Source organism: Gymnogyps californianus, chromosome 1, assembly GCF_018139145.2.
Source record: "Gymnogyps californianus isolate 813 chromosome 1, ASM1813914v2, whole genome shotgun sequence".
Taxonomy (NCBI): domain Eukaryota; kingdom Metazoa; phylum Chordata; class Aves; order Accipitriformes; family Cathartidae; genus Gymnogyps; species Gymnogyps californianus.
In genome coordinates this window covers 132,113,288-132,125,168 of record NC_059471.1, presented here as the reverse complement: position 1 = coordinate 132,125,168, position 11,881 = coordinate 132,113,288, and the positions used below count along the sequence as shown (strand labels likewise).

General features: G+C 49.5%; 1 protein-coding gene across 1 annotated transcript; it reads left to right on the top strand.

Moving 5' to 3' along the window:
- Positions 1-1,178: 1,178 nt before the first annotated feature.
- VAMP1 (vesicle associated membrane protein 1) lies at positions 1,179-6,706 on the top strand. Its single transcript, XM_050894888.1, has 6 exons — positions 1,179-1,249; positions 2,968-3,097; positions 4,512-4,670; positions 4,919-4,970; positions 5,157-5,226; positions 5,967-6,706. The coding sequence occupies exons 1-6, from the start codon at positions 1,179-1,181 to the stop codon at positions 5,968-5,970; spliced, it is 486 nt and encodes a 161-aa protein (XP_050750845.1). The 3' UTR covers positions 5,971-6,706.
- Positions 6,707-11,881: the final 5,175 nt, after the last annotated feature.

The window sequence follows — 11,881 nt, the reverse complement described above, 5'->3', positions numbered from 1 at the left end:
CTCAGTGCCCCCTTGCCCTCCATTTATCTGTGATTAACTGTGAATGATCCAAATGTTAGTTGCAATGCATCAAAACCTGTCTTAAGAACAGGATTTGTCTCTCTCTCACACTGATGATGACTTAACCCCGTACTAATGACACTTACTGACCAAGGGGCCTTTTGTTTATAATGTAGTCAGGATTTGCAAAAGTAATTCAGGCACTTAGCTGTTTTTAAAAAACTCTAGCTTCTAATTTTCCCTAACTGTTCCTGGTTCCTTTAGAGGAGAAGTTACGGTGAGTCAAAGCTGGTATCCCTCTAGTCCAGCATCACAGAGACCATTCTATACTTCAGAAAAATCTGTAAGACGAGCAGACATCTGCCTGTCTCTTCTCCCTTAGTTGTTAATTTGGCTGACTTGATGTATCTTGTTACAGAGCAATGCTACTCTGTCTTTAAAAGTACTTGGTTGGAAGCGGCAGGGAATGAAAAGAACTTCGTTTAGGTCCAAGCCTTAGGAAGGTGAAGCCAAAGTGTTCAAGCAGCTGTGAAGTCCATGTTCTTGGGAGCAGGGTGGCAGACCTGTGGGACTTGCCCGAAGGTGGTGCGGATTCAGGAAACACGCACAGATCCAAGTGGAGACTGAGCAAGCACCTGGAAGAGAGCAGCTGGGGGTTATTACATATGTAAACCACAGGTGTAGCAAATCCCTGGCTGAAAGTACGTCAGCAACTGGAAAAGCGTCAGAGAAAAGTGTCTTGTACCCTTTGTCACCTCTTAGTCCCTAAGCACCAACCCCAAGCAAAGGCTTTGGGGGCCAGTAGTTCCACAAGCTCCATCCTCTCTTACTCGCAATGGTTATTGGAACGGTCCTCAAACTGCGGTGGGAAGGTTGCCAGGTTACAGCAGCTTCTTCCATGATTTGTCCCTTTGCAGCTTATCTGAAGGCACAGCTTAAAAACCTCCAGTTCTGCTGAGGCCAGTGCTAGGTTGCTCCTTAACACTCCATAGTCCTATCTGCAAATCATCTGCCTCTAGTCACAACCCTATATTAAGTCTTCACCTTCCTTGTAGCCACAGTCTTTTGGCTCCCAGGCATTAATTTATAAAGTATCTGCCTTGTCTATCTATCAGATCTGACACTAAAACTTTTATTAATAGCCTGTATCACCTTATGAAAGGAAAAGGTAGTTCAGCATGGGTGTGAACCAGTCGCCTCTCGCCCTACTCACCACACCAAGTGCTGTACAGAGGGACTTCTTGTTCCGGTACGCTCCTGCCTCCCGTTTTGTCCTGAACTGAAGAATCCTCCCTGCTGATCCAGCAGGCTTCTCAAAATCTTTAGAGGGGGAGAAAAAAACCCCCAAACACGTAGGTGTTCTCGGGGCTGCTGCTGGAGCCCGATTTCCCCCAGCGGGCAGCGGAGGCCAGAACGCAGCCGCCTCAGGGAACTCGTTCGGGTCCCCGTTGATGCCGTGCTGTATGGTGGAAGCGGGCCAGCAACGCCATATCTTAATTGCAGGGACAGCGGCTTAACCGGAGCCAACAAACACGCTACGGAGGTGGGAGTTACGGAGGCGCTCCCCAGCCCCCACCCGTAACGGCACCAGCACGGGCTGGGCTCGAAGGGGAAAACTGGGCCGGGCAGGTACCCATGTTCAGGCCCTGCGTGACCCAAACGGAGCGCGGCGGCGGGGCCTCGCTGAGGGCTGGCGGGGGCGGCGGCTCCAACGCCAGGCCGCGGGAGGGGCCCGGCGGCCGCCCAGGCCCTTGCGGCACCGGGAGCGGGGCGGTGGCCGCCCCGGGGGCGGAGCGACGCGCCGGGCACGCCCCGCCCCGCTACTCCCCGGCCCCTCCGCAAGGGCGCGGCGCGGAGGGGGTGGGGTGGGCTCCGCTCCCATTGGGCGGCCCCAAAGGCGAGTCACCGAGGGGCGGGGCTTGCCCCCTCGAAAGTCTGGGGCGAGGGAGGGGGCGGGGCTCGGCTAAATCGCCGTCTTCACGGGGCGCCTCGCTCCGGCAGGGCCGCGGAGTGCTGATTGGCTGCGAAGGAACCCAGAGGCGGTACTGATTTGCTGCTCCTTCCTGCGGCCACTTCTGACTGGCTGTTGGCTCTAGGGGCGGGGCCTCGTCTCCTATAAGTGCAGGGCCGCGCCGGCGTGCAGCTGGGGTGGTGCTGGTGCGGAGCTGCATGTGGTAGCGTGCCCGGGGGTCCTGGTCCGGCTCGGCGATGTGAGTGTCCGCCCGGCCGTGGGCGGGATGCGGCGTGGGTGGGTGGAGCGGGAGGGAACGGGCCCACGCAGAGCCCGCGTCCTGGCCGCCGGCGGGGCCGAGTGGCGCATTGCAGCAACCGCAGGCAGGGCTGCCCGCACCCCCCCTCCCCACCCCCGCGCCCCGAGCGGTCCCGCTCCCCCGCCCGGCGCCCGCCGAGGGCCCGCTGAGTGCATGGTGGGTGTGGGTGCGTGTGCGTGGGCCCTGCCCCACTGGTGATGCGCGGGGCCCCGGGCCGCCCCGGCGCCAACCTGGCCGGCAGCCACCGCTGCGCCCAGCCGCCCGAGGGCTGCCGTCCCCCCCCCCCGCCCCGGGGCGCCCCCGTCGGCGTGGGCCCGTCCCCTTCCCTCCTCCCGGCGCTTGCGGCACGCTGCGGGCCGCCTCCCGGTCACCTCCGCGCGGCCAGGCGGCTGTCACTCCGCTCCCCGGGAGGCTGCAGCGCCGGGCACGGCCGCACCCGCAAGCCCCCCGCCCCGGGGCTGGCCCTCCCTGCTGCCCTCCTGGGCCTGCCCTTGCTCCGGGCTCTCCCCCGAGCTCGCCTGCTCCCGGTCCAGGGGGATCCAGGGAGGGTGCGGGCCCTCGGGGCTGCTGCCGGCACCCCCCCCAGCCTGGGGGCACTGGGGTTCAGGTAGATTTGGGGGGCGGGGGTGGGGGGGGGGATCCTCTCTCTTGAGCGGCTGACTGGGTTTTCTCTTTGCCCAAATGTGTGCTTCCCTAGGTCTGACCCAGCTCAGCAACCTGCTCCCGGGGCCCCCGAAGGGGGAGCCCCTGGTGGGGGTCCCCCTGGGCCAGCCCCCAATCAGAGCAGTAACCGTCGGGTGCAGCAGACGCAGGCCCAAGTGAAGGAGGTTAGTAGCTCTGCCAGCCATGCGGGCTTCCCGTAGGCTGCCTGGACTCTTCTCCTGCTGCTCTGCAGCAGTGATGTTCTTGACAGGCGTCTGTTGCTGAGGGGGTGGATGCTCTTGTCATGCCGATGCCAGAAATGCGTTAATACTCCATACTCAAAATTTGATGGCAGACCTATAAAGAGGCTGGAGGAGAGATTGCTTTGTGTTTAAAAGCTGCTTAATTCCAGATATGACTTCTAAGGAGCAGGCCTGTTAGATTTTTTGGTACCTTGTGTCATGCATCTGTTATGGAAATAAAGCTATATAGCATTGTTGTGGTTTAACCCCAGCCAGCAACTAAGCACCACACAGCTGCTTGCTCACTCTTCCCCCTTCCCAATGGGATGGGGACGAGAATCGAAAAAAAAAAAGGTAAAAGTCATGGGTTGAGATAAGAACAGTTTAATAACTGAAGTAAAATAAAATATAATACTAACAATAATAATAAAATATAATAACAATAGTTGTAATGAAAGGGAATTTAACAAGGGGGGGGAAGAAATAAACCCCAAGGCAAAAATACAGGGATGCACAATGCAGTTGCTCACCACCTGCTGACCAATGCCCAAGCAGCGATCCGCCCCTCCTGGCCAACTCCCCTCAGTTTATATACTGGGCATGACGTTCCATGGTATGGAATACCCCTTTGGGTAGTTCGGGTCAGCTGTCCTGGCTGTGCTCCCTCCCAGCTTCTTGCACACCTGCTTGCTGGCAGAGCATGGGAAACTGAAAAGTCCTTAACTGAGGATAAGTGCTACTTAGCAACAACTAAAATGTCAGCGTGTTATCAACAGTATTCTCACACTAAATCCAAAACACGCTGTACCAGCTACTAAGAAGAAAATTAACTCTATCCCAGCCAAAACCAGGACAAGCATCCAGAACAGCTCTTAATCCCTGCCTGCTGCTTTAAGGGAACAGTCTGTGTGCAGACTCGGTGTCTGATGTGCGGGGAACCTTGTCTGACTTTCCAGGGTCAGTGTCTGTAGCATGGCTGCTGACATGCAGTAACGCCTTTATGCCTCACTGGGGCAGCAACACGTAGCTCTAAGTTATTTTTGCAGTTAGCGGGGCCTGAGCATATGATTACTCTCATGAGAGGGGTGGTTTAGGCTTGCTGGATTTGAGAGCTTTTTAAAAACAGTTGAGAACGTGGGGCCGAGGACCTGGTTTAAGTGTACTTGAACTGATACTTTAACAAGGGGTCTAGGATTTTTTCCCTACTTCAAAGTAGGCAATGACTTGAAAGCCGTTTCTCCTTGTTTAGGGCTTTCACTTGTTAGTATCTCAGTGCTAGTTGTTGGCCAAGTCGCTCCTCTTACTTTTTCAACTCTTTTTACCAATACAACTGCTGCTACTATTTTTCCTTCTGCAGGTGGTTGATATAATGTGTGTAAATGTAAACAAGGTGCTGGAACGAGACCAGAAACTGTCAGAGCTAGATGACCGGGCAGATGCACTTCAGGCCGGTGCCTCACAATTTGAGAGTAGTGCAGCAAAACTCAAAAGGAAGTACTGGTGGAAGAACTGCAAGGTGAGTTTCCTAGTGCCATCATCTCCTTCATCAGAAGGAAATTGGGCTAGTCCTCTCCTGCAGGGCTTTGAGAGGATAGTTGGGGCTTAATAATGATTTCAAATGCTTAGGATTCTTTCACTGTGGAAAGACTTTGAGGCCTTGGCTGTCCTACCTTCAGGGTCTGGCTTATGTTCCCTGGCTGTCAGGGAAGATGTGAACTTGTCAATCTGTTCTGAGTATTACTCTTTGACAATCTCTCTCTCCAGATGATGATCATGATGGGAGTGATTTGTGCCATTGTGGTGGTGGTGATTGTAAGTAAGTACTGAAAAGCCCAAGATCAAAGGTGGAGAAGCACCAACTCTAGAGTACTTTAAACTCTTCCTTTTTGGTTTGAGACCTGGAGGGTCTTGGTTGCATAAGTGTTAACTTCAGTCCCTGGGGAAGGGAGGTGGTGGTGCTGGAACTCCCACACTTACTGTGGAAATCGTATGCTTTACATAGTAACAGAAGGAATTGGGGGTGGCCATCGTTGTAGAAACGGGAAATGCTGTCTGCCAGGTCAGGTAAACCTGTAAGTATGAGGGGCGTTTACCCTGGAGTGGGTGGGTTGGCAAGTCCCTTCCCTGGTGGGGGATTTGGAGGTCTCTGGGGGACCTTTGGTGTAACTTGCCCTTTTGTTCTTTCCTTTTTTTCCCTATTGCTTTGTCTCCAGTCTACTTTTTTACTTGAATGTAGCTCCTTCAGTCTGCAACCTACTGTCCCCTGTCACCTTGCCTGTCTCTTCTTGCCCCTGAATCTTTCCTTCCCTTCCCTTCCACCTAGCTTCTTCATTGATTTCTTTATTGGTTTTAATTTGTCTTCTGTATAGGACTCTGAAGTGCTCTACTGAACATGGTTAGACTCTTCAACAGCTGCTGCAGCTTTAGGGAGGGTCAGCTGAGTTTAGAGGAAAGGGAAGTAGAGGAGTGGGGAGCTATTGCTCCTGCTCTTCTGCAGGGAATTTTTGTGGTTTATTTTTGGGTGTGAGCTTGTCAAATAGTGCCTGTATGGACTCTAGCAAAATAAGAATGCCTTAATGCAGTGCCTTTGGGGGATGAAGGACTTCAGCATGTGAGATTCCTTAGTTTTCTGCCTAAAAAGAGTGGCAGCATGACTTAAGCTTTTCAGTGAGCTTCTGAAATAAAGGCTACTTTGTGTTGGTCAGTGACTGTGAGCCATCTGACTGAGCTAGATGTAGTGATCTAGATTTCTCTAGCCACGGAGAGATGAGCACTTAAAGAAACAATTTATTCTGCCTGTCCTTATTTTCAGATGACTTGCTGTCTGAACATGGCCATTTCAGTTATTATAAAGGAGAGTCTACATGATTACCTCAGTCAAGTGCAACAGACTAAACACACTTAAGTGAAAGGAGTTTTTTTACTATCTAAAAGGCATGTGTGGGAGTAAAATCTGCCAGAACAAATGAAAGAACAACAGTAAGGAGTCTGGTGGGGGGTGTCAAATATTCTTTTCATCTATGCAGACACAAGCCAGGACCTTGTGGCTTTCTACTATCTTGTAGCTTTCTGGAAGACGTTGGGGTAGTGGCAGAATAGGAATGGATGTTTTGCTTTTGTGTTACTGGGTTGAATGTCAAAGGAAGTGTGCTACATAGCAGATGGAGGTGAAAGAGTCTGGAGGTATTCCAGATGAGACTGAATGAGCCACACAGCTTTCTGATTAAGAATACCGGTTCTGTTTCTGCTACCACAAAGCCCTAACTTTCAGCAGGAGTTAGAAAATACTTGAAATGGTTAGCTAGGTATTCAAAGGGAAATGCTGCTCTGGGCATGGGTATTGCAAAGTGACATCAGATGTCCCAGTTTGGCAGCTGAGATCTCTAGAGATCTTGCCTGTCAAACTGAAATCCTCCTACTTGCTATGGGTTCTCTTGAATTTAGATCCAAGGTGGTCTCTGCTGGAAGTAAACTTGCAGTGTGGAATGCTGTGGCTTTCTGTAAGCAATCCCCTTGTTCTCCTCCATCAAAAATAACAAGAGCTGTGAATTGCTTGAATGTGTTGTCAAACCTGGGTTTAAATGAGCTGCCCTGTTCCTCGGTTTCTGCAGAGTCTTCTGAGGAATGTGCATCTTGTCTTTTTTTTTTTTTTTAACAAGCTGAGCTGTAGCCTGTAATCTAGACTGGAAAGAGGGCACTCCGCTAATTTAGGAAGCTCTGCCTCGATTCTAGAATACACTGGGATCTGTCTAGGCTTAAGGTGATATGGGGAGGCAGGGGAGAACATCACTGAAGTTCCCAGATGGGAGTGAAGTACAAAAGATGGGAGGAGCAGATGCTTTTTGTTTCATTGGGTGTTCCGGGGAAGCCCCTTTCCTCCTCACAGGGCATCTGGGAAGGGGCTAGGTTTTGCATGCTCACTTCCATGCCCCAGCATTTCATTTGCACCGAGTTCATCTCCCTGCAATTCCATCCCTCTCCACCTTGGGTGAGGGCAGAGATGAAGATCTGGAGTGAAGCAGCCCTCGTCCCCTGAGCACTTCCCTAATTCCCCGTGGAACTGAGATGTGATGGACGGTCAGAAGTGCATCTGCTGAAGAGGAGCCAGGGCCTGCTTGTACTACTTACTGCTATCATTTTAGGGGGTGGGCGTAAAAGCTTGAGGCCCCCAGACCAGCAATTCTCTTGAACTCTTCTAAACAAGCCTTTGGTGCCCCATTCCTCCTGTTCTTCTGGGGGCTGAGGTCCCCCTAGGCTGTCTCTTCCATTTCTTTCTCTTAGATGTTGTATGTTGCCTCTTCTGCTCCCTTTCCCCTCCCTTGTGTCTCTATGCATGGGCAAAAAAAATCACCAAGGCCCTCTGAGTAAAAGCAAGGGACTCTGCTGTCTACAGCGTTACAGCCACTCACGCACGTGCAGTTTATTTCCTTCCTCTATAAACACGACTGTAATCTCTTCTGGCATGTTATAGTAATCAGCTCATGTACTTTAAATGATCTCTAAGAAACACAATTCGCCACCCTACTGAGTCTGTCTGGTCTGTCAGTGGGTGGGGAGGGGTTGGGATACCAAACTGGTTTTGGAACATCTTTTTGGCTTGGGGTTTTTTTTGTCACTTCCATACTATACACACACCTGAAGTTCTGGCCCTCAAAGCAGTGGCTCGTTTTCCATTGCAGTGATGGTAATTCCAGTTGCACTGGAACAGTCTGCTGGACTGACTCTGTGGTAAGTCTGTAACAAGATGTATGAACCAGCAGCTCTGGGGGAAGAGGCTGCCCAAGCCAGCTCTACTTCAGCCACCAAATGTCCAGCCACTGTGTAGTGCATGGGGAGGTAGTCCCCTGAATGGGAGGGTGTGTTACTGGTAGCTCTAGCTCCTCGGGCTGTGCTGCCTTTGGGTTTCAGTAACCTGTCCTCAGATCCTTAAACCCAGAAAACAGTTCTCCATTGGTGTTGGGACATACGTTCAGGATCCAAATGAGGACCTCCAAGAGTAGTATGCTGTTCACAGCAGATCTTGGAGCATGGCTGGAATAAAGGTAAGTGCCCCCTTGCTTTGCTTCACTGTACACTTGAAACTCATTAAAAAGAAATTACAGAGCTTTGTCCAGTGCGGACTTATTTTAAAATGAGGTACTTGTGCCCTTATCTGCCCCTGCTGTTATGAACTTTTAGGTTGTAAAACACTACTCCCTGTGGCTTGTGGTTCCCTTATGATCAATCTTTGTCCAGTCTTGAACATCACCAAAATCATACAAGAACAATGTATGGTCTATGGTGAAATTGGAGCAGTGCAGCTAGGCTAATTCTTTCAAAGATGAAAGCCTTCCTGGGGAAGGAGGGTGTCTGGACTGGCTGCTGGATTAAAGCAGCATGTACAGTCTAAACTTCAGCGCAGATCAGGCCTGCACAACCTGAATGAACTAGTCATGCTACAATTCCTGCCAAGTTGTGTGTTGTCTTCCTGTTAGTTCTCCGCCTTGTTCATGTAGGGGGGTAGGAAAAACTCTTTCTTAGAACAGATGTTTTTCCAGACTGTTGACTACAGAGTCTCTAAGCCCTTAGCTAAACCTAGGGACTTGAGTGCTCACTTTCCAAAGCTGGCCAGCTGCTCTGGCGCACAGAGCTGGGGCTGAACATGCTGCTGAAAGTTGCCCCAGGGTTGTCCCCAACTTGTGAGTCATGTTGTGTGTGTTTGTCAAGAGTTGCATGTCTAACCATAAATCCTCTGGTAGGCGTTTAAAGTACCATGCTCTGCTGGGAACTCACCTTCTGAGGTGCCATCCTTTAAAGCATCAGCACCTCTGCTGATCCTGCAGAGTCTGTTATCCTGGACAAAACATGGTTTTCAATGTGCACTAAAAGCAAGGCCAAGGCTTTGGCAGAGTAGTTCTTCATATGTCTAATTAGAGATTCAAGCTCTGCTTTTAAACATGCAGCTCCCATATCAACTGCTTCATCCCAACACCTTCACATTTGGTGGGGGAAAAGCCTCAACTATACTGCTCGTAAATGGATACGTCTTAAACCTTCATGTTTCCAGACGCCCCAGGCCTTGCTCTGGCCTTTCCTGAAGTTTCTACACAATGATCAAAGTAGGCTGCATGCTCTCATCAGCTGGGGGTGGGGTGGGGGCTGTTCCTTTGTCTCAGCTGGAGAGTAACTGAATGATGGTAGGGAAGACAAAAGATTTTTCTTCAGAGTAGGAATGCAGCATCAACACTTGTTTAATGGTCGTAGCTTCCCTGTGAAGTGACAGAGGTCCCTGCTCTGACGTATGCACTGGGGCTGGAAGCCTTAACTTGGTGAAAGAGGCAATAATGGGGAAGTACAGAGGTTTTATCTTTGTTCTGACCTCTAAGCAAATAATTACTCTCAGGGATGTAACAGATAAGGATATAGGTTTTACAAAATAGGCAACTCAGCTGTGTCTGTTGGATATGTGAGTTCAGCCCAGCGTTTCTTCCAGGTTACCTACAATGCTTCGTCTTGGAAGAAGTAACTGTGTCCCTTCACAAAACTTACCGTTTGCAGGCCAAAATAAAGTTGCACTTCAGCCTCCATACTCCTGATAATATTTGACCTATTTTTTTGCCAGAGATAGTTACTCAGAATACCCTTATTTGCTCCTGAGGTTTCCAATATGAACAGCCCCATAACATCCTTTCCTTCAGTGCACAGATCCACTAAATGATTCTTTCTTTTCATGTTCTCTCCTGCCAGGCTTCTTTTCCAAAGGCCCTTGTACTATTTTTTTCTTTTATAAATTTGCCATAATCTCCAGATACTAAGCTCTTTTTAGTTCATTGCCTTTAAGCATGTACTTGGAAGCCAAAGGTACTTTCCTCTCTTGTGCTCACAAGACCCCTTTAAATATTACACATTGGTAAGTATAAAGAACTGCAAGACTGAACACAGCCCCCTCTCTGGTGTGTTCCTGATCTCTGTGGTTCCCCTCTGTCCTTTCACCAACAGCACTGCTGCCCTTTTCATTTCTTGATGTAGCACATCTCCACCCCTTAGATTTTGTTGAACCTGTCCCAGGAGCCTGGTAACCCTTTCCTCAAATTCCTTCTAGGTTTGACCTCAGTCTGTGTAGCCAAACCTTGCACCTATCTGTGCAGCTTCTCTAAGCACTCCAGCAAGCAGAGTTCAGTTCTTCTAAATGTATTGCTTATTTTCTGAAGCGGTGTTTTTGTCATTTTTTTCTAGCTTCTCTAGACACTTGCATTTCCTCTATTGCCTTAATTCTTATGGAAAAAAATAGTTTTGGTATCTGTCAAACTGTGACTGTCACACTCTTAAGGAACAAGTTTTCAGCAGATGGCAGGGTATGCCTGCCCGTCGCTCTCTGTCCTTGTGTTCCCTGCCTTCTGAACCATCCTGTGCTTAGTTTTCCGCCTTCCTGGAGGGGCTGGCCCATTCTTTCCTTTCTTCCAATGCTTCTTTCTATTCCCCCAGTCCCACTACACTCCACATTTCCCTATGGGGTCTCAGATCCTCCAAATTCATCTGATCTCACAGTTGGAGCCCTCAAACTTCAGTGTCCCTACATTTCCCAGACTGTCTGTATCCCTTTTCTCAGCTAGCATGTGACTTCCAAATGCTCTTAATCTTCAATCAACTTGCAAATGTCTGCCACCACCGTGGTCCCACAGACACTGGGACCTTTTATACCCTGTCTCTGTGGGTTGTTCCACATCCCAAAAGAGCTCACTTTTCTTTCCTTGTATTTCAGCAGTACCAAACACTTCCTCAAATTCTCTGCTATTGTTTTTAAGCGCCTAAACACTCATCCCTCTTCTTCCTCTGTAATTTCCCCATCATATAAACCTTCCTTTTTCTCATCCTTCTCCTTAAGCATGTGGAACTACCCACTTCTGTGCTGCTTACTCCTGCAAAACAAACCACTCTAGTACTCCAACTTACCCACAAAATAATTTTTCTCCTCCTGCACTTCTGTTCCCCCTTCAAGCACTTGTATTCCTACTTCTCTGCCTTCCCCCTGCATGACAGATGCTCCCAGTCCAAAGAGACACAACTTGCTTTTCTTCAGTGTCCTACGACCTACAGTTGCTCCTTGCATGTTTTCCATGTCCTCCAAATGACTGTGCTATGCCTCTAACATACCTACAACTACTGAGCGTTTACATCCCCTCAACTTTCTCCTCTTGTACAAATTCAGCCCAGCTCAGACCTTTAATTCACCTTTTGCTGACCTACAAATCCCTCGCAATGCGCTTTCTTCCCTTTTCTCTAATATTTCACATTCTCAGCAAAACACTCCATTTTCTGCACTCTCAGTCCAGCACTGCTGGACTCGCCTCTTGTTTTTAGCCAGACCAAGCTCACTATACATCTGTTGAGCTGATAATTTGTGGTCTTGTCAGCCTACAAGAAGTGTAGGGATGTTGTGGGAGGATCGCCTGATTTCTCCCAAGATGGCAATTTTTGCACTGATCCTCAGGACAGGGAGGGCTAATCTATTTACCAACTTGTATAACAGCTTCATGTTTGTACAGGCTTTTAACTCTGGATTTACAGCTACCCAGAATGGGGCCATTACTTTGAGTTCATCAGTCAAAGCTCATTTTTTTGCATTTTAACACTTTTACAGAAGAGAGGGGGTGCAAGCTTCCCCTAGGGAATACATCACCTTCTTCTACAGCTATATTTCTTTATGATGTTGAAGAGAATTTAATATTTCAAGTAGTTATGCCTCTG

Excerpts from the sequence above, each read along its gene's own strand:
- VAMP1 (XM_050894888.1), top strand. The coding sequence starts at position 1,179 with ATGGGTGTGAACCAGTCGCCTCTCGCCCTACTCACCACACCAAGTGCT. Across the intron at positions 4,671-4,918 it reads ACTGGTGGAAGAACTGCAAG|ATGATGATCATGATGGGAGT; the intron begins GTGAGTTTCCTA and ends CTCTCTCTCCAG. Across the intron at positions 4,971-5,156 it reads TGTGGTGGTGGTGATTGTAA|TAACAGAAGGAATTGGGGGT; the intron begins GTAAGTACTGAA and ends TGCTTTACATAG.